The 19,374-nt window shown below is 44.4% G+C and overlaps 1 protein-coding gene and 1 pseudogene across 5 annotated transcripts in view; both read left to right on the forward strand.

Annotated features, from left to right (window-relative positions):
• Window positions 1-1,536: 1,536 nt before the first annotated feature.
• The window catches only part of NUP214 (nucleoporin 214), a 112,455-nt gene continuing 94,617 nt past the window's right edge, over window positions 1,537-19,374 (forward strand). For all 5 annotated transcript variants that reach the window (XM_033194190.1, XM_033194208.1, XM_033194212.1 and 2 more), the window contains exons 1-11: window positions 1,537-1,720; window positions 3,495-3,690; window positions 4,299-4,450; window positions 5,591-5,789; window positions 7,703-7,773; window positions 9,467-9,530; window positions 9,997-10,100; window positions 12,240-12,346; window positions 13,290-13,356; window positions 17,097-17,223; window positions 18,353-18,514. In XM_033194190.1, coding sequence (XP_033050081.1) covers window positions 1,553-1,720; window positions 3,495-3,690; window positions 4,299-4,450; window positions 5,591-5,789; window positions 7,703-7,773; window positions 9,467-9,530; window positions 9,997-10,100; window positions 12,240-12,346; window positions 13,290-13,356; window positions 17,097-17,223; window positions 18,353-18,514 — 1,417 coding nt within the window. In that variant the 5' untranslated portion in view covers window positions 1,537-1,552. The remainder of the gene's footprint in view (window positions 1,721-3,494; window positions 3,691-4,298; window positions 4,451-5,590; window positions 5,790-7,702; window positions 7,774-9,466; window positions 9,531-9,996; window positions 10,101-12,239; window positions 12,347-13,289; window positions 13,357-17,096; window positions 17,224-18,352; window positions 18,515-19,374) is intronic.
• On the forward strand, window positions 2,968-3,068 carry LOC117073969 (annotated as a pseudogene).

The following is a 19,374-nucleotide window of genomic DNA, read 5'->3' on the forward strand; positions in this document are numbered from 1 at the left end:
TGTTTCACAACCGAAAAGCAGGCTTGGATAAGCAACGTGCTGAAAGCCAAACAGTAAATGGCACGATCCGACCCCACTGGAGCCAACCCGTAAGATCCAAGTTAAGAACCTCCGTCCTAGAGCATTTATAATTCACTACAGAAATTTATTGTATGAAGGACTGTAATATCATCAGTCAGCCTTATCCAGACAATCTCAGTTCTAATCCTGTCACTACCACTTTCTGACTGAGGGCCACCGGAGAAATTTCTCAACTTCCCCTGTGCTTCCCTTACCTCAACAATTATTATTATGTATGTTTATGTGTATATATACATATATATCTTTTTTTTTTTTTCCTGAGACAGTCTCACTCTGTCACCCAGGCTGGAGTGCAGTGGCGCAATCTTAGCTCACTGCAACCTCCACCTCTCGGGTTCATGCCCTTCTCCTGCCTCAGCCTCCTGTGTAGCTGGGACCACAGGCGTCCGCCACCACGCCCAGCTAATTGTATTTTTAGGAGAGGTGGGGTTTCACTGTGTTGGCCAGGCTGTCCAGCTCCTGACAGGTGTTCCACCCACCTCAGCCTCCCAAAGTGCTGCGTACAGGCGTGAGCCACCGCACCCAGCCCATTTTTATTTTTTGAGGCAGGGTGTGGCTCTGTTACCCAGGCTGGAGTGCAGTGGTACAATCACAGCTTACTGCAGCCTCGACCTCCTGGGCTCAAGCAATCCTCCCACCTCAGCCTCCTGAGTGTGCTGAGACTACATGCGCATGCCATCACTGCTGGTTAATTTTTGTGGTGGTTTTGTTTTTTGTAGAGACGGGGTCTCGCCATGTTGCCCAGGCTGGTCTCAAACTCCTGGGCTCAAGCAATCCTCCTGTCTCGGCCTCCCAAGTGCTGGGATTATAGGCGTGAGCCACCGGCGCCTGGTCTACCTCATCAACTAAATAATAACCCCTAGGATGACTAGAAGTCTTCAAGATTACATGAGATCCCACATCTGAAGGTTTTTGCAAAGGACATGGCACAAACTCGTGCAGCTAGAGGTGCATATGGCTCTTGCTCTGGAAATGACCACCTTGATAGGAGCAAACAAAGCTGGTCTTCGGTGCCCTTTAATCTCCCCTCCCAGCCTTCCACCTTCCACACTGGCGACCCCCCGACCCCGTTTTTCTGAACCTCCCTTCCTCCCGCCCCTTGCATAGCCCAAAGCCTCTCTCTAAAGTAGCGCACCGAAAACATCTGTCAAGTTCCTAACTTATCTGAATCGGAAGCTACTAATAGCCAACCTACATCTAAGAGGAACTGTAAGGTGTCAGAGGAACAAGGAGCATAGGTCGCTTAGGCGTGGGCCACCCAAGAAGAGAGATTGACACTAAGCGAACCCGTGCTGGCTGCGAAGGCGGGAGCGGCACCAGGACGACCCAGGGCGCAGGCGCAGGGGCCCCACGGCCACGCCCCTATTCAGCACGAGCTGGCCAATGGGGAGCGGCGGCCGGGAGAACGCGCGGCTTCTCTGGGTTCCGCGGCCTCCCTGGCCAAGCTTGACGTCACCAACGCGCGCCGGAAATGCGGGATCAACTGCGCGCCGCTGGCGCTGAGGGAAGGAAGTTTGCAGTCGAGCGGCCTAGGTTCTGTCGGCAAGGCCGTGGGAGGCAGCGGTGGCTGCTTCGACACACCGAGGGCGGCGCGATGGGAGACGAAATGGATGCCATGATTCCCGAGCGGGAGATGAAGGTCAGAGACTAACTGGGGCCTCCCTTTCTTCTTTAGTCCTGGCATTGCCTTGGAGCCCAGCTGAAAGGCTAAGGGCGGTGCCGGCTGTCCCGCCTCCTGCTTGAACAGACTACCGCGTTCACCGCGCTCAGCTGCGCGTCTGCCGCGCCGCTGGCATGATAGCCCCACCGAATGCAGTTTCCCAGTCCCATCCTGGTCTCGTGCACGGCTCTTGAGTTACCCTAGCTACTTTCATGTGGCGGTCACAGTAGTGGCAATAACTGCTGTTTATTGAGCGTTGACTGTGTGCCAGTCGCTGTGTAGTCATCGCAACAGCCCTACGAAGTGGTTATTAATGTAGAGAATTAAGTCGAGGCTCGGAAAGTGATTTCCCTAAAGTCACATTTGACAGCGGGGCTGAACGTCAGCATCATTGAAGACCTTTGCTCTCCCAGTACTTCTGTAAGGTGGTACGGGCTTGCCTAACGTAGAGTCAGGGGAGGTCATCCATCCTGCAGAACCTTTAGTTGACTGGACTAGGAAGACTGTTTTGACATGGGTGTATCAGCCTCAAGCCAGGAACCTAAAGGGAGGGCCAAGTGTTTCCAGTGATGGCAACGTGAGAGTCCCGCAGGGATAACTTCAGCATGGTGTGTTTACCAGTTCTTATATGTGTTCTGACAGAATGAGGGTGCAGCAGACGGGCTACATCTGTTTTAAATAGTGAAAGGAAGTAAGATGCAGGAAGATTTTAGTCATCTGTGTGAACAGTAAATCACTAACATGCATGTAGGGTATAGTAATACGTGCCATGTTTAGAATAGTGATTTTTTTTTTTTTTTTAAAGACATAGTCTCGCTCTGTCACCCAAGCTGGAGTGCAGTGCCATGATCTCGGCTCACTACAACCTCCACCTCCCCAGCTCAAGCAATTCACCTGCCTCAGCCTCCCGAGTAACTGGGATTACAGGCACCTGCCACCATGCCTGACTAATTTTTTATATTCTTTGGTAGAGACGGGGTTTCACCATGTTGGCCAGGCTGGTCTCGAACTCCTGACCTCAAGTGATCTGCCCTCCTCTGGCTCCCAAAGTGCTGGGATTACAGGTGTGAGCCACCGTGCCGGCCTAGAATAGTGATTATTTTTTGAGAATCACCACCTGTGGTGAGCCACCTAATGAGATTGTGTCATATTCCTCAGATATGCTGGGGTAGAAGAAAAAAAGGGTTTATTAATAGAATCACAGACTTAGAAGATGGTAATCTCACACTCCTTTGGCAGCACATATAAAATTGGGATCATGCAGAGAAAACTAGCATGGCCCCTTTACATGGATGACACACAAATTCGTGAAGTGTTCCATGTCAGAAAACATTGAGGGCGGAGCGGAGTGGCTCACGCCTGTGAGCCTGCACTTTGGGAGGCTGACGCGGATGGATGACTTGAGGTCCGGAGTTCGAGACCAGCCTGGCCAACATAATGAAACCCTGTCTCTACTAAAAATACAAAAATTAGCCAGGCATGGTGGTGGGCGTCTGTAGTCCCAGCTACTTGGGAGGCTGAGGCAGGAGAATTGCTTGAACCTGGAAGGCAGAGGTTGCAGTGAACCAAGATCGCCCACTGCACTCCAGCCTGGGCGACAAAGCGAGACTCCGTCTCAGAAAAAAAGACAACTGAGACAGACCTTGTTCTCAGTAATATATATTTTTGTTGTACTGAAATTGGGTCTACTGAATATAACTTGTTTTAATTTCTTTATTTATTGAATTGATCTTGTTTTGATTCTTCACAACAGGATTTTCAGTTTAGGGCGCTAAAGAAGGTGAGAATCTTTGACTCCCCTGAGGAACTGCCCAAGGAACGCTCGAGTCTGCTTGCTGTGTCCAACAAATATGGTCTGGTCTTTGCTGGTGGAGCCAGTGGCTTGCAGATTTTTCCTACTAAAAATCTTCTTATTCAAAATAAACCCGGAGATGATCCCAATAAAATAGGTAAGTTCCCTGGTTTATGTTGCAAAGTAGAGAGAGGAGTGTGGTGGCATGCTCTTGTGTTTCCTTCCCAAGAAGTCATTCTGATACTAAAATGAACACTGCTGTGAATTTGAAGGTTGACTCCCAAGAAGATTAATGGAAGCCTTTCTAGGTTTTCTCCTTGGTCCTTTGTACTTTTCCTTACATGAGTTGTTCTTCTCAGTTCAAGAGGGAAGCACTTAACCATTACGCCATGCTTTTATTTTTGCTCAGTTGAACTTGGGCTCTGGCTCTCTGGGTGAAGGGTTTTATTGGTATGGGTTTTCAGTTGGCACAACAGTACGATCCAAACTATTGGCAATGTGTACTTTTTGCATTGTTGCAAAAATATTTTCAACAAGGGCAACAGCCACAGTTAGTTTCCCCAGATAGTATGAGGAAGAATTCCTGGGATACTTAATGCATGATTATATATCTTAAGAAAGTAAAGATTTATCTGTATAACTAGGTATTGGGGTGTATGTGTGTTTATGTAGATGCAAAAATTTTTTCATGTTGAACTGGGTAGAGGTTGTGGCTTTATGCTTAGAACATACTGTTTTCTGCTTTGTATTTCTTTGTTTTCATAGTTGATAAAGTCCAAGGCTTACTAGTTCCTATGAAATTCCCAATCCATCACCTGGCCTTGAGCTGTGATAATCTCACACTCTCTGTGTGCATGATGTCCAGTGAATATGGTTCCATTATTGCTTTTTTTGATGTTCGCACATTCTCAAATGAGGTAAGCTACTGTTACACTGTGATGTCAACATGAGAACCCTAAGCAGATTTCCTTGTGTTGAACTGTAACTCGGAAGCTTCATAGGTTCACCCTTGAAGTCTCTCTCTAGATTAAAATGTGGGTTAAAAAAAATCCTTAATTATAGAATCATAGCTCTTTGAGACAGAAGGGACTTCAAGAAATTCTTTCATGGCCGGGCGCGGTGGCTCAAGCCTGTAATCCCAGCACTTTGGGAGGCCGAGATGGGCGGATCACGAGGTCAGGAGATTGAGACCATCCTGGCTAACACGGTGAAACCCCGTCTCTACTAAAAATACAAAAAAAAACTAGCCGGGTGAGGTGGCGGGCGCCTGTAGTCCCAGCTACTCGGGAGGCTGAGGCAGGAGAATGGCGTGAACCCAGGAGGCGGAGCTTGCAGTGAGCTGAGATCCGGCCACGGCACTCTAGTCCGGGCGACAGAGTGAGACTCCGCCTCCAAAAAAAAAAGAAATTCTTTCATAACGCCATCTGCCCTAAGTTGTTATCAGGAGGCTTAGGTGACTTGCCCAAAGTGATAGATTAATAGACAATGTCAAAAGTTCCTGCATTTTGGGTCTTTCGCCTCATAATGCAATGTTCTTCCATTTCAAGCAGTTTAAGAAAGATAATAATTAAAAAAAAAAGATAATAATAGCGAGTGTTTATACTGACTGTGTGTCAGACTCTGTACTAAGTGCTTTATATGCCTTGTGCCTCGTTCATGCCTACCACAGCCTTATGTAGTAGGTACTGTTATCTTCATTTTATAGGTAGAGAAACAGGCTCAGAGTTTAGCTGTCCAAGGTCCCAGCACTATTAAGAAGCAGAGCCAAGATTTTAATCTAGTGTCTGCTATTTATTGGTTATTTTGCAATTGTGCATTCCCCTGCTGAGAGTCCCCCTAAGCATGTTAGAATGATTGATTGCCATTTTCAAAGTTGTGTTGAAATTGTCTATAGCAAATAGATTGATGTATAAAGCTAAATCTTTTTTTATGGTTATGGAGAAAAATAAACTGATTTTGAGATAACTTGTATATTCAGTAATTTCCATTGAATATTAAATGTTTGTGCATTTACTAATTTTTTAACTTATTTCACTTTTGCATATTTGTTTTGAAAGGCTAAACAGCAAAAACGTCCATTTGCCTATCATAAGCTCTTGAAAGATGCAGGAGGCATGGTGATTGATATGAAGTGGAACCCCACTGTCCCCTCCATGGTGGCAGTTTGTCTGGCTGATGGTAGTATTGCTGTCCTGCAAGTCACGGAAACAGTGAAAGTATGTGCAACTCTTCCTTCCACTGTAGCAGTAACCTCTGGTGAGTAATAAAGGCTTTCACACTGTAACATACAATCATGGTCATCTACTTAAGAATTGATTTCTAGAAGTAAAAGCGGATAGCTGGTTTTGTTTTGTTTTGTTTTGTTTTGTTTTTTAACATGGTGAGGGAGGTTAAGAATGGAAGAGTTCTTTTTTTCTTTTTTTTTGAGACAGTCTCACTCTGTCACCCACACTGGAGTACAGTGGCATCATCACAGCTCACTACAACCTCTACCTCCTGGGTTCAAGCAATTCTCGTGCCTCGGCCATCCAAATAGCTGGGATTATAGGCATGCACACCTTGTCCAGCTAATTTTTGTATTTTTTGTAGAGACAAGGTTTCTACATGTTGACCAGGCTGGTCTTGAACTCCTGACCTCAAGTGATCTGCCCTCCTCCACCCACATATGCTAGGATTACAGGTGTGGGTCACTGTGCCCGGCTGAGAGTATTCTTTTTTTTTTTTTTTTTTGAGACGGAGTCTCACTCTGTTTCCCGGGCTGGAGTGCAGTGGCCGGATCTCAGGCTCACTGCAAGCTCCGCCTCCCAGGTTTACACCATTCTCCTGCCTCAGCCTCCCGAGTAGCTGGGACTACAGGCGCCCGCCACCTCGCCCGGCTAGTTTTTTGTATTTTTTTAGTAGAGACGGGGTTTCACCGTGTTAGCCAGGATGGTCTCGATCTCCTGACCTCGTGATCCACCCGTCTCGGCCTCCCAAAGTGCTGGGATTACAGGCTTGAGCCACCGCGCCCGGCCTGAGAGTATTCTTTTTTTTTTTTTTTGAGACGGAGTCTTGCTCTGTCGCCCGGGCTGGAGTGCAGTGGCCGGATCTCAGCTCACTGCAAGCTCCGCCTCCCGGGTTCACGCCATTCTCCTGCCTCAGCCTCCAGAGTAGCTGGGACTACAGGCGCCCGCCACCTCGCCGGCTAGTTTTTTGTATTTTTAGTAGAGACGGGGTTTCACCGTGTTCACCAGGATGGTCTCGATCTCCTGACCTCGTGATCCACCCGTCTCGGCCTCCCAAAGTGCTGGGATTACAGGCTTGAGCCACCGCGCCCGGCTGAGAGTATTCTTTATACCCATAGTTAATGTCCTTGAAGCTAAGCAGCATACATAATTTAACCTGAATGTACTTGGGTTTTCTGGAGAAATATTTTGGTACAGCTGATTTAGAAGTGTTTTTTGAGAATAATTGTTTCTGAATCTGTAATGGTGGTACTCTGAACGTCACTTGTAACTTCATGGGGAAAAGCATTTGAAATGTTAAATGGGAGCAGGAGAATGATTTCTTTTGTTTTTTTTTTTTGAGACAGAGTCTTGCTCTGTCACCCGGGCTGGAGTGCAGTGGTGCGATCTCGGCTCACTGCAACCTCCACCTTCTGGGTTCAAGCAGTTCTCTTGCCTCAGACTCCAGAGTAGCTAGGGTTACAGGCGCGTGCCACCATGCCCAGCTAATTCTTGTATGTTTTAGTAGAGACGGGGTTTCACCATGTTGGCTAGGCTGGTCTCAAACTTCTGACCTCAAGTGATCTGTCTACCTTGACCTCCCAAAGTGTTGGGATTATAGGCGTGAGCCACTGTGCCCAGCCAGTGATTTCTTGGTATTTGGAAACCTTCTCTATTCTGCTTGTCTTATCTAAAGACTACAGAGTTTTCTGTATTTTGCAGCTTTCTGGACAGTAATCTATTGAAAAAGCATTTTTAGCTTTCAATTCAATAAGCCCAGTGATAAATCAATTGGCTTATGTCGTTAAAATGATTTTACTTTTTTCCACTTTGCCGGATAGGGATGATCCTACAATCTTCCAGGGACTGACAGAGGAATGAGAATTGATAATTAGCTGTGTGTGATAGATCTCATTGGTTTGCTCCGTTTTCTTGTTTTTATTTGGTAATACCGTCTTTGCTCAGTGTGCTGGAGCCCCAAAGGAAAGCAGCTGGCAGTGGGAAAACAGAATGGAACTGTGGTCCAGTATCTTCCTGTAAGTTCTTATCTTGAACTTCAGAATTTTTAAGTTGCTCACTTTTTTGGGGGGTGGTTTGGGAGTATCTTTCTTGTTTTTCCTATTAAAAAGTAATTTATACTCATTGTAACAAATCCATCAGTGAGTGAAGAGTGGAGCTCTTCCCTTCCTTCCCATAGTCCTCCTTCCAGAGGCACCCACCGTGTTGTGTTGAGTAGGTAGCCTTCCAGACTTTCTGGATGTTATACAAATAGTCTATGTGTAGCTGCATTTTTGTTTTGTTTTGTTTTTCATGTAAAATGTGATAATACGCTATGCACTGTTCCCCAACTTTTTCAGTCCATTCCATAAAAACAGAGCTTAAGGGAAAAGAGTTAGTGAAAAAGCTATATTGATAATACAGAATCACTCTGGGTTAAAGCACAGTATTTGTCTTTTCACTGAGCCCGTCTTTGATGGTCTGTTTCTCTAACTATGGGCACCAAAGAAAATGGGTACACTTGTTGTTGCATGTGCACTCTGTCATCCTCCCTGTGAATTTCTTGAGATAATGTTCACAAATATCCTTCAATATCAATTGAGTTGCAAGGAACCCACATGTATCTATTGAACCTGGACACGAAGGAGGGATTCACAGGTGGTGCTAAGGCCTTTGTTGTGCCTTCTTCCTCAAGACTGTTCTCTTGCGAGGAGGGGAGCAGAGTGCTGAATGTAGGCGGTGTAGGTTTAAGGTTATGTTTCTTATTTAGGGCACTAACCTGTAAAAAGATAATGCAGTTTATTTAATTTTCTTGCTTTGCTGTTTGCCTTAAATTTTTTTTTTTTTTTTTTTTTTTTTTTTGAGAGATGGTCTTGCTCTGTGCCCAGGCTGGGGTGCAATGGTGTGATAAGGTAATGGCTTACTGCAGCCTCAGCCTCGTGGACTCAGGTGATTCTTCTGTCTCAGCCTCCTAGGTAGCTGGGACTACAGGCACTTGCCACCATGCACAGCTAATTTTTGTATTTTTTGTAGAGACAGGGTTTTGCCATGTTTCCCAGGTTAGTCTCAAACTCCTGGGCTCAAGCGGTGTGCCCACCTTGGCCTTCCAAAGTGCTGAGATTACAGACATGAGCCACCTCGCCCAGCCTTATTCCACTATTGATGATTATCTGCATCAGTGCTAGTGCTGTTGCTGCTGCGAATGGTGTTGCACTGACTACTCTCATTACCTATATCTGAACATGTTCATGCGTTTTTTGTTTTTTTTTTTTGAGACTGAGTTTTGCTCTTGTTGCCCAGGCTGGAGTGCAGTGGCACGATCTCAGCTCACTGCAACCTACGCCTCCTGGGTTCAAGCAGTTCTTCTGCCTCAGCCTCCCCAGTAGCTGGGATTGCAGGTGCCCGCCACAATGCCTGGCTATGTATTTTTAGTAGAGACAAGGTTTTGCCATGTTGGCCAGGCTATTCTCGAACTTCTGACCTCAGGTGATCCACCTGCCTCGGCCTCCCAAAGTGTTGGGATTACAGGTGTGAGTCACCACACCCGGCCACGTTCATGCATTTCTGTAGGATGAAGTCCTGGAAGTAGATAGCGCTGTTCTGTGTCTTCAGTCTCACCTGGCCAAGGAGATGGAACAGGTGGCATCTAAGGAATAGATTAGATTTGATAGTTTGATTGGTTTAGGGATTGTTTCATTTGATACTTTATTTTCCCCTCCAAATCTCTTTCAGACTTTGCAGGAAAAAAAAGTCATTCCTTGTCCTCCGTTTTATGAGTCAGATCATCCTGTCAGAGGTAACAACTGCTTTTCTTATTGGGCTGACCTCTAATGACATGTTATGTATATTACAGAAATTCGAAATCATGTAATGTACCTGCTCAGTGAGGTGTTGGTGTTTGCTTTATGAATAATGTCACTATTTCAAACAGCTAATTAAGTCAGTGTAAATTATGGCCCTCTGGGTGACGTCTGTGTTTCATGGTAAATGACATGAAATGGATCCCCAGTTTTTATTACAATTCTTCATAATTTGCCCTGATTATAATCCAGCAGAAAAATTATCATTTGGGGATGAGTGTGGGCTTCTTGGATCTTTGTACCTGTGAATTATATTTAGTCAATGAAATCTGGGCCTTTGATTTTTTTTATCCATAGTGTGTATTATAATAGCATGCAGTGGCTAATCCAAACAGAAGCTACTTTTGGTTGTATCTGGTTGCTGTCACTTTTATGACCTACTGATTAAGATGTGTCTTTCAGTTCTGGATGTGCTGTGGATCGGTACATATGTCTTCACAATAGTGTATGCTGCTGCAGATGGGACCCTGGAAACGTCTCCGGATGTGGTGATGGCTCTCCTGCCGGTATGCATGTGAAAGAAATTTCATTGTTTGAGAATTAGAGAAGTCTTCTAATAAAGCTGGAGGCTTTGATTTCAAGGATTTTTTTGTGTTTGTGGGTGTGTTGGTTTTTTTTTTTGTATGTTGAAAATGTAATTTTAATAGTTAATTCTTCATCTTACATAGGTGCACAATAAAATATACCACAATCTGAAGAAACTTTTTTTTTTTTTTGAGACAAGATCTCACTGTGTCACCCAGACTGGAGTGCAGTGATGTGATCTCACCGCACTGAAGCCTGGACCTCCTGGACTCAGGTGATCCTCCCACCTTAGCCTTCTGTGTAGCTGGTACTACAGGTGCACACCACTATGCCTGGCTAATTTTTGTTTTGTTTTGTTTTGTTTTTTTTGGTGGAGATGGGGTTTCGCCATGTTGCCCAGGCTGGTCTTGAACTCCTGAGCTCAAGTGATCTGCCCACCCAGGCCTCCCAAAGTGCTGGGATTACAGGTGTGCATCACCGCACCTGGCCTGATTTCAGGTTCTTTTACTTACTGGCAGTGATTATGCAGCTTCAGGTATAAGGTTTCCATGCTGTACCATGGGCCTGGAGTCCAAAATTGGAGTGTCCACAGCGTGTTCTATTGTTTTGGTATGAAGTTAAAAAAAAAAATGATTTTGCTTAAGTTATAAACTGTGGGTCTTGGTTAACTCGATAAAGAAATTTTAGAAGAGCAAGACAGTATCTTGATTTTTAAAATTATTTCATTTGCTCTCGAATTTTTTTTTTTTTTTTTTTTGAGACGGAGTCTCGCTCTGTCGCCCGGGCTGGAGTACAGTGGCCGGATCCTGGCTCACTGCAAGCTCCGTCTCCCGGGTTCACGCCATTCTCCTGCCTCAGCCTCCTGAGTAGCTGGGACTACAGGCGCCCGCCACCTCGCCCGGCTAATTTTTTGTATTTTTTAGTAGAGACGGGGTTTCACCGTGTTAGCCAGGATGTTCTCGATCTCCTGACCTTGTGATCTGCCCGTCTCGGCCTCCCAAAGTGCTGGGATTACAGGCTTGAGCCACCGCGCCCGGCCGCTCTCGAATTTTTAATGCCAACAGTATGCTAGGCACTGCTTTAAAGCTGAGTATATAGCAGTGATCAAGGTGATGGCCTTGCTTTTAATGGTTTTAAATTTGTTGTTGTTGATAATTTTTACTTATTTTTTAGAGACAGAGTCTCACTCTGTTGCCCAGGCTGGAGTGTAGTGGTGGGATCACAGCTCACTGCAGCCTCAAATTCTTGGGCTTAACTCATCCTCCTGCCTCAGCCTCCTGAGTAGCTGGGACCACAGGCATGCAAACCAACACACTCAGCTGTTTTTAAATTTTTCGTAGAGGTGGGGTCTTGCTTTGTTGCCCACACTGGTCTCAAACTCCTGGCTTTAAGCAGTTCTCCCACCTCGATCTCTCAAAGTGCTAGGATTATAGGTCTGAGCCACTACACCTGGCTGGTCTTACATTCTAATGGGATAGTCAATACTAAGTGTGAGATCAAGGACTGATAAGAGTGATGGAGAAAATAAAGCTGTGTTAGGGATAGATGATGACTGGTATGTGTTTGAGATTGGGTGTCAAGGGAGGCCAATTTGATATTTGAAAAAGATGTCTTATTTTTAACTCTTGGGTTTCTAATAAGGTTGAATTTTTAAAATGTTTATCTAGATGCCTTCTTTTAAGATTAGAGGTTTTTTCTATTCTAGGGGATAATATTAACACTAGTATTTGTTAACTGCTACTTATGTTTCACGCACTGGGCTGGAAGTTTTATATGTATCATTTCATTTTACACTTACAGTAGCCTCTGAAGTAGGCTTAGGAGATCTGGTATACACATGAGAACACTAAGTATCAGGAATGTTGAAAAATCTGCATCTGTCATGGACAGAAAGTGGCAGAACAGAGTTTAAATGCAGTTCGCTTGATGGCCAATGTTTGTACTCCTTGTACTAAGTGCTGTATATCTGGACTTAGACTTTATACCATGTCCGTATATCTGGACTTAGACTTTGAGTGAATACTCTCATACAACTTTAAATGATTTATCATTTGAGATTCTTTTACTGTAGGATCCGAGAAAAATTGCACATAATTTTTTTCTTGCTTTGTTCATTGTAGAAAAAAGAAGAAAAACACCCAGAGATATTTGTGAACTTTATGGAGCCCTGTTATGGCAGCTGCACGGAGAGACAGCATCATTACTACCTCAGTTACATTGAGGAATGGTGAGCAGAGAGTCTGGACAGGGCATTCCTGCTCTCACTGGAAGATCACACCTGAGTCACCTTGTCCCATGTTGAAATCTTTTCTGATTGATTGATTGATGGATGGATTGATGGATTGGCAGGGTCTCACTGCATTACCCAGGCTGGAGTACAGTGGCACGATTGTAGCTCACAGAAGCCTGGAACTCCCAGGCTCAAGTGATCCTTCCACCTCAGCCTCCCAGATGGGACTACAGGCACATGCCACCACACCTGGCTTAATTTTAAAGTTTTTGTTTGTTTGTTTGTTTGTTTGTTTTTTGGTAGAGATGGGATCTTGTTAGGTTACTCAGGCTGGCTTCCTAAAGTACTGAGATTACAGGTGTGAGCACCCAGCCTGAAATCTTTTCTGTTATAGAGGAAAATGGAGGCTGAGATACCTTGAATGTATTTTCAGCTTATTCTTGATAATGTCTATTATTTCTTTTTCCCCAATCTTGAGTTATTTATATTAAATACATACTAATTTCAAAAATCTAATTTTCTCATTAACCCCTAGTGATGATTTATGAAAATACTGATACTCAAGGAATATATTAAAAGTTTCCTTCTGAGAGCAGAGTTGCCCATTGGAATGGAGATTACTCAAAGCAAAGCTTCCATCCCTCTAGCTACATTATTCTGCCTTTGGGTGGCATATTTATTGTGAACTCTGACTTGATTCTGTTGTGTCTTTCCTTTGTCTTCCTGTAGGTGGGCAGTGAGCTGATTCCACAGGGCTTTCTCACAGAAACTAGAAAGTTCAGCTTTATATCTAGAATCTTCCCACCTTTGTTCAACTAGATAGAAAACCTTACTCTCTCCTCGACATGTGGAGGCAGCCCTCACAGATGTTACCTGCAGACCCAAGTTAGAGAACTATTGCTATATTTGAATGTAATGGTCTCTGGTTTTATTCTTTAAGGGATTTAGTGCTGGCAGCATCTGCGGCTTCAACAGAAGTTAGTATCCTTGCTCGACAAAGTGATCAGGTAAATCTTTTTTGTCACTTTTGTGGTACTTTTTGTGTGTGTGTGGTTAAGGTGTACATTGTCTCACATCTGTTTTATCAAGTTTCTGCATGACAGCAAAGCTTCAGTGACTGAGTGCCTCGGCCAAATGGCTTGGCTATTGCATGGAGAAACACGGGTGTCAGACTTAGTACTTCCTTCACTTCTGTTCTTTTAGGATCCATCCCTGGTCTGTGGAAACATGCTATGCAGTTAACCTCCAACTGGTGTATGCCCGATGCATAGGAGGCTTTTTCTGCCTTGTCCTGTTTTGTCATCTTTGTTTTCTTCCTGTTACTTGAACCTACTCCTTCTATACAATTTAACAATAATCCATCCTCAATTATGAAAGAAAAACATGCAGATGACTCACCAGAAATACTTTCTGTTTGACTTTGAAAAACTGTCAGAAAGAGCAAAGCACCTTTGCATATAAGAACCTTCTTTCGGCCGGGCGCGGTGGCTCAAGCCTGTAATCCCAGCACTTTGGGAGGCCGAGACGGGCAGATCACGAGGTCAGGAGATCGAGACCATCCTGGCTAACACGGTGAAACCCCATCTCTACTTAAAAAAAAAAAAAAAAAAACTAGCCGGGCGAGGTGGCGGGCGCCTGTAGTCCCAGCTACTCGGAGGCTGAGGCAGGAGAATGGCGTAAACGCGGAGGGCGGAGCTTGCAGTGAGCTGAGATCCGGCCCCTGCACTCCAGCCTGGGCAATAAAGCGAGACTCTGTCCCAAAAAAAAAAAAAAAAAAAAGAACCTTCTTTCACGTTGTCTTTCTTGCAGGGACACGGTGGGCCCAGGTAGTGGTGGTGCGCTATCCACTTGTAGATTATGCAGAATGACTGACTACAGAAAGGGCACAACAAAAGAAGGGGAATCTTCTTTTTAAAACTGCCTTGAGCTTAAAAATCTTTAGTGCACCCTTGTAAATAAGAAACAAGTGCTTCTCCTCCCCATGTGACTTTGTGCTCCACCCATGCATAGGTACTTTGTGCCTCTTCAACCATTGGTATTTATCTGTCACTTTCTGGGTGGCCAGGTGGCCCATTAGGAGGGGCATGGCTCTCATTGTCTAGGGGTGGCTGCCTTTGGATGAGGCCAGAGTTCAGCCGTCTGATTTGCTGCTCTAGAACTGTCTTAGATTGACTTCAGTAAGAATTTCCTGTTAGCACAAGTATTTCATATGTTCACACATTAAAAATACAGTTTTATTTTTACTTTCTATCAAAATGATTTATGTTCATGTTTTTTAAAAGTAAATTGTGGAGAAGGGCTTATAAGAAAAGAATCACCCCTGCCCTACCTGTTTGCTTTCTGGAGGGGACCGTTTTTAGTTTGTAAACATTTTCTTATAATGCTGCCACCTCACCCCTAAAGAAGAATCTGCTTTATGACTAGTAATTGGTTATTAGTTTTAGACCTTACTGGCTGTATGGCAAATGATGATCTAGCTCACATATGGCCCCCAGTCCCCTCCTTCCTCTCAAGAGTTACAGCATTGTTTTAATTTCTTATCTTGGTGAACCTTTGTAACTTTAATTGGTGTTTTTTACCTTTCTTTCTGGTGGTATCATTATTTATTTATTTATTTATTTATTTTTATTTTTTGAGGCCAAGTCTCACTTTGTCACCCAGTGCAGTGGTGCCACTGCAACCTCCTCCTCCCTGGTTCAAGTGATTCTCATGCCTCAGCCTCCTAAGTTGCTGGGACTGCAGGCCTGCGTCAACATGCCTGGCTAATTTTTGTATTTTTTAGTAGAGATGGAATTTTGCTTTTTTGACCAGGCTGGTCTCAAGCTCCTAACCTCAAGTGAACTGCCCGTCTTGGCCTCCCAAAGTGCTGGGATTACAGGCGTGAGCCACGGCACCCGGCCTGGTGGTAACTCTTGATATTCCACTTTGTGAGAGGAGTTGTCTTAGCACTCCCACCCTTTCCCTTAGTATCCTTCCATTTGTCATCTGTGTCTTCTCTTTTGTAAAACTGCATTCTGCCCTACAATGATTAAGTCGTCTCATTCTGCCCTACAATGATTAAGTCGTCTTTATCTTAACTGTAGATTGTTTTTAAAAGTTGAGATTGTTTTGTTTAATGTGAATGTGTCTGTTACCTGCTCCATAGCTAAGTCACGTAGTGTGATTTCATTCTCTTTCCTGAACTGCTTGCTTGCTTTCCCTTTCTTTCTTTCTCTTTCTTTCTTTCTTGCTTTCACTCTCTCTCTCTTTTCTTTCTCTTTCCTTCCTTTTCCTTTCTCTCTCTCCTCTCCTCTCCTCTCTTTTCCTCTCTTCTCTTCTCCTCTCCTCTCTCCTCTCTCCTCTCTCCTCTCTTCTCTCTCCTCTCCTCTCTTCTCTTCTCTTCTCTTTTCTTCTCTTTTCTCACTCTGTAACGCAGGCTGGAGTGCAGTGGTGTGATCTCAGCCCACTGCAACCTCTGCTTCCTGGGTTCAAGTGATGCTTCTGCCTCAGCCTCCCAAGTAGCTAGGACCACAGTTGCGCACCACCATGCCCAGCTAATTTTATATTTTTACTAGAGATGGAGTTTCACCATGTTGGCCAGGCTGCTTTCAAACCCCTGACCCAGGCCAGGCGCAGTGGCTCACGCCTGTAATCCCAGCACTTTGGGAGGCCGAGGCGGGCGGATCATGAGGTCAGGAGATCGAGACCACCCTGGCTAACACGGTGAAACCCCGTCTCTACTAAAAATACAAAAAATTAGCCGGGCATGGTGGCGGGTGCCTGTAGTCCCAGCTACTCGGGAGGCTGAGGCAGGAGAATGGCGTGAACCCAGGAGGCGGAGCTTGCAGTGAGCCGAGATTGCGCCAGTACACTCCAGTCTGGGTGACAGAGCGAGACTCCGTCCCTCCTCCAAAAACAAAACAAAACAAAACAAAAAATCAAACTCCTGACCCCAGGTGATCCACCTGCCTCAGCCTCCCAAAGTGCTGGGATTACAGGCGTGAGCCACTGCATCCAGCCTGTTTTTCTTTGTTAGTCATTAAGCACTCTTCCCCTGTGATTCATGCTTCCCAGTCTGGTCAACACTGAAAGTTAGGCAAACTGTTAGTGATTTTAAAAACCAAGAGTCATTTGTTGGAAGGGACAGAGCCTATCCAAGCAAACTTAAGCAAAAAGGGAGTTTACTAGAAAGACTTAGTAGTTTCTCAAGGACTGTAGGGACAGGAAAGCTGACCAATCTGAGGAACTGGCACCAAGAACTGGAAAGAGAAGAACTAAGGTTATCTCTATCTCTATAGACGATTGCACACAGGACATCTGAGCACAGGCCAGCCTTAGATGCATCTCTGTGAAAGACTCCAGTAGAGATGAGCTGGAGTTCCTGGTCCCAATCCAAAATGTCTAGGAGCAGGTATTGACTGGCTGACTGCAGCTGTTGGATTTATCCCTCATGGTCAGCAGTCTACCTAGTTGTCATGGAACGCACCTCAGAAAGTGTTCATGATAGTGATTATTCACAAGGCAGGGGCTTGGTACACCAGGAACAGATAGAGAGGGGGTCGATTTGGAAAATTAACTTCCCATTTGTTGGGGGTACTTCTGGCTTTTAGACCATCTTCCCAGATTTCATAGCCTCCTTCCTAGTCAACACATACATCTAAACCAAGTGAGGCATCTCTGTTCTCTCCTATTTGAACAATGCTAGGAGGACCCAATGCAAAGCTCTAACCACCGTGGCATTTTCTTCTTTTTTTTTTTTTTTTTTTAGATTAATTGGGAATCTTGGCTACTGGAGGATTCTAGTCGAGCCGAATTGCCCGTGACAGACAAGAGTGATGACTCCTTGCCCATGGGAGTTGCCGTAGACTATACGAACCAAGTGGAAATCACCATCAGTAAGTGTAGCCTGGTAATTAGTGCAGAAATAGTCTTCTTTCTAGTTAGGGTTAATATTGAAACACCAGTTAAATGTTACTGACAGAGTCTACTCTGCTGGGCACTTGTAGCTTCTGGCAGCACATTTCTACCTGAAGAGTGATACAGGCTGTATTGTGACAACACTGAACTGATTTGAATGGATATTCATTGATGAGACCAAGGCCAGACACTGTGTGTATGTGTGGGTGTATGTTTGCACACTTGCACATGTCTGGGTGTACTTAGAACCTGGTTGAAATATAGAACAAGCCAGGATTTTATGGCTTGGTTTCTTTGTCCAGTCCAATTCCCTGGTGACCTCCCAAAGAAGCAATACCCGAATCTGGTACTGCACATACCAAAGTACTTGGTTTGAAGGCAAGGATTAGAAAATAGAGACCTCAGGCCCATGGTTTCCAAACAGGGCCTGGATATGTGTTTTGAATAGATCTTCCCTGCAGTAGCTTGGCTATGCTGTAGTCATTGAAATGTAAAAGTGCCACAAAAGAAACAGTCTTTGCCATCTGGTACTTAAGTTTAGAGAGGTGTCCCCATCAGGCACCGTTAAGTTGCTTGTTCTTTCCCTGGTTAGGCAGGAGTATTTGTTCTGATTAGCTCATTTGCTCTGATTCTCTTGAAACCTTAATTGATAAAATACATACTTGTCATTCAACTGTGAATGAGGATTAAGTAGTTTGACTCATCTTTCTGTGTCCTGTCCATTCCAAAGAGTCTAGTCTCATTTTCCTAATGACCCAAGTACTTCCTAGATACTCTTGTCTTGGTCAGGGGAATGCCAAGCCTACTTCCTGAACACTGAGACACTCGTAAAAACTGAGGGACCTTTGGGAGAGTCAGAGCTACTGGGGGACTGATGGAGCTTCTAGGCAGGGCCCAGCAGGATGGTGGTGATCTGATAGTGGCAGGAGCTCTCTTTAGCTGGTGCATGGAAGACTGTTCAGGTCTAAAATCAGAACAAACTAACTTGAGCTGCTATTCAGATGAGTCCCTTAAACCCTCTTCGTGTTGAGGGCAGTCTTTGCCTTCCGGCCTCAGGCCCTTAAATTGACTTGGTTCTTTTATTGCTTTTGTTTTCTTTTTTAACAGATGATGAAAAGACTCTTCCTCCTACTCCAGTTCTCATGTTACTTTCAACAGATGGTGTGCTTTGTCCATTTTATATGATTAATCAAAATCCTGGGGTTAAGTCTCTCATCAAAACACCGGAGCGACTTTCATTGGAAGGAGAGCGACAGCCCAAGTCACCAGGTATGTGCCTCTGCGTGCTTTATCAATAAGGGAATACCATGGGACTTGCACAAGAGTATTTCCAAGAACCAACATGGTGTGAAGACACGTAGTGATTATCTTTACCAGGCTCGGCTGTCTTAGGAAGGCACACGCTCATCTTTTTTTTGAACGTGCATGCACATGTTTGCCTTTCCCTACCCTCAAGCTTTATTCTGCAGCCATTACTTGACTTCAGAGATGAGGGAAGGTCAACCAGATGGTTTGCATCCAGTCGTTTACCAACAGTATTCTAAGACCCTGTGTTATGTGATGTGCATCCAAAAGACATTGTGCTTAATCATGGGGGTTGGTTAAAGAAATGATTGTCTAGTCTTACAGTGAAATACCATGTAACAATTATAAATGTTATATTTATTGACTGGGAAGGAGTGAGTGGAATACATCACAAAAAGAAAAAAAAAACCCTATATTCTGTGTTCCTTTTTGTATGAGAAAAAAACATACATAGAAAAAAAACTTGGAGATGAATTTAAAATCTAAATGGTGGTTATTTCTAGGTGAAGGGAACATGGATATTTTTGTTGTTTATATTTTCTTGAGGTTTTTTTTCTCCTTTTGGAAACATTACTTAAGTAATAGATATTTATTGGAGGAAAATGAGAGCATACAAAATCATAATCACTTAAAGCCCATCAGTCATCAAGCAATGGCCACAGTCAACACTTTGGTACCTATCCTCCATGAAAATGAGTGCACACATATAAATACTAGTCTGTATTTTAAAAATGTTTACAGTGACATTTGTATCACTTGTGAAAAGAAACTTTTTTTTTGTGGAGACAGGGTCTTACTCTGTTGCCTAGGTTGCAGTGCAGTGG

The sequence above is a fragment of the Trachypithecus francoisi genome, unplaced genomic scaffold, assembly GCF_009764315.1.
Source record: "Trachypithecus francoisi isolate TF-2019V2 unplaced genomic scaffold, Tfra_2.0 Contig01585, whole genome shotgun sequence".
Classification (NCBI taxonomy): domain Eukaryota; kingdom Metazoa; phylum Chordata; class Mammalia; order Primates; family Cercopithecidae; genus Trachypithecus; species Trachypithecus francoisi.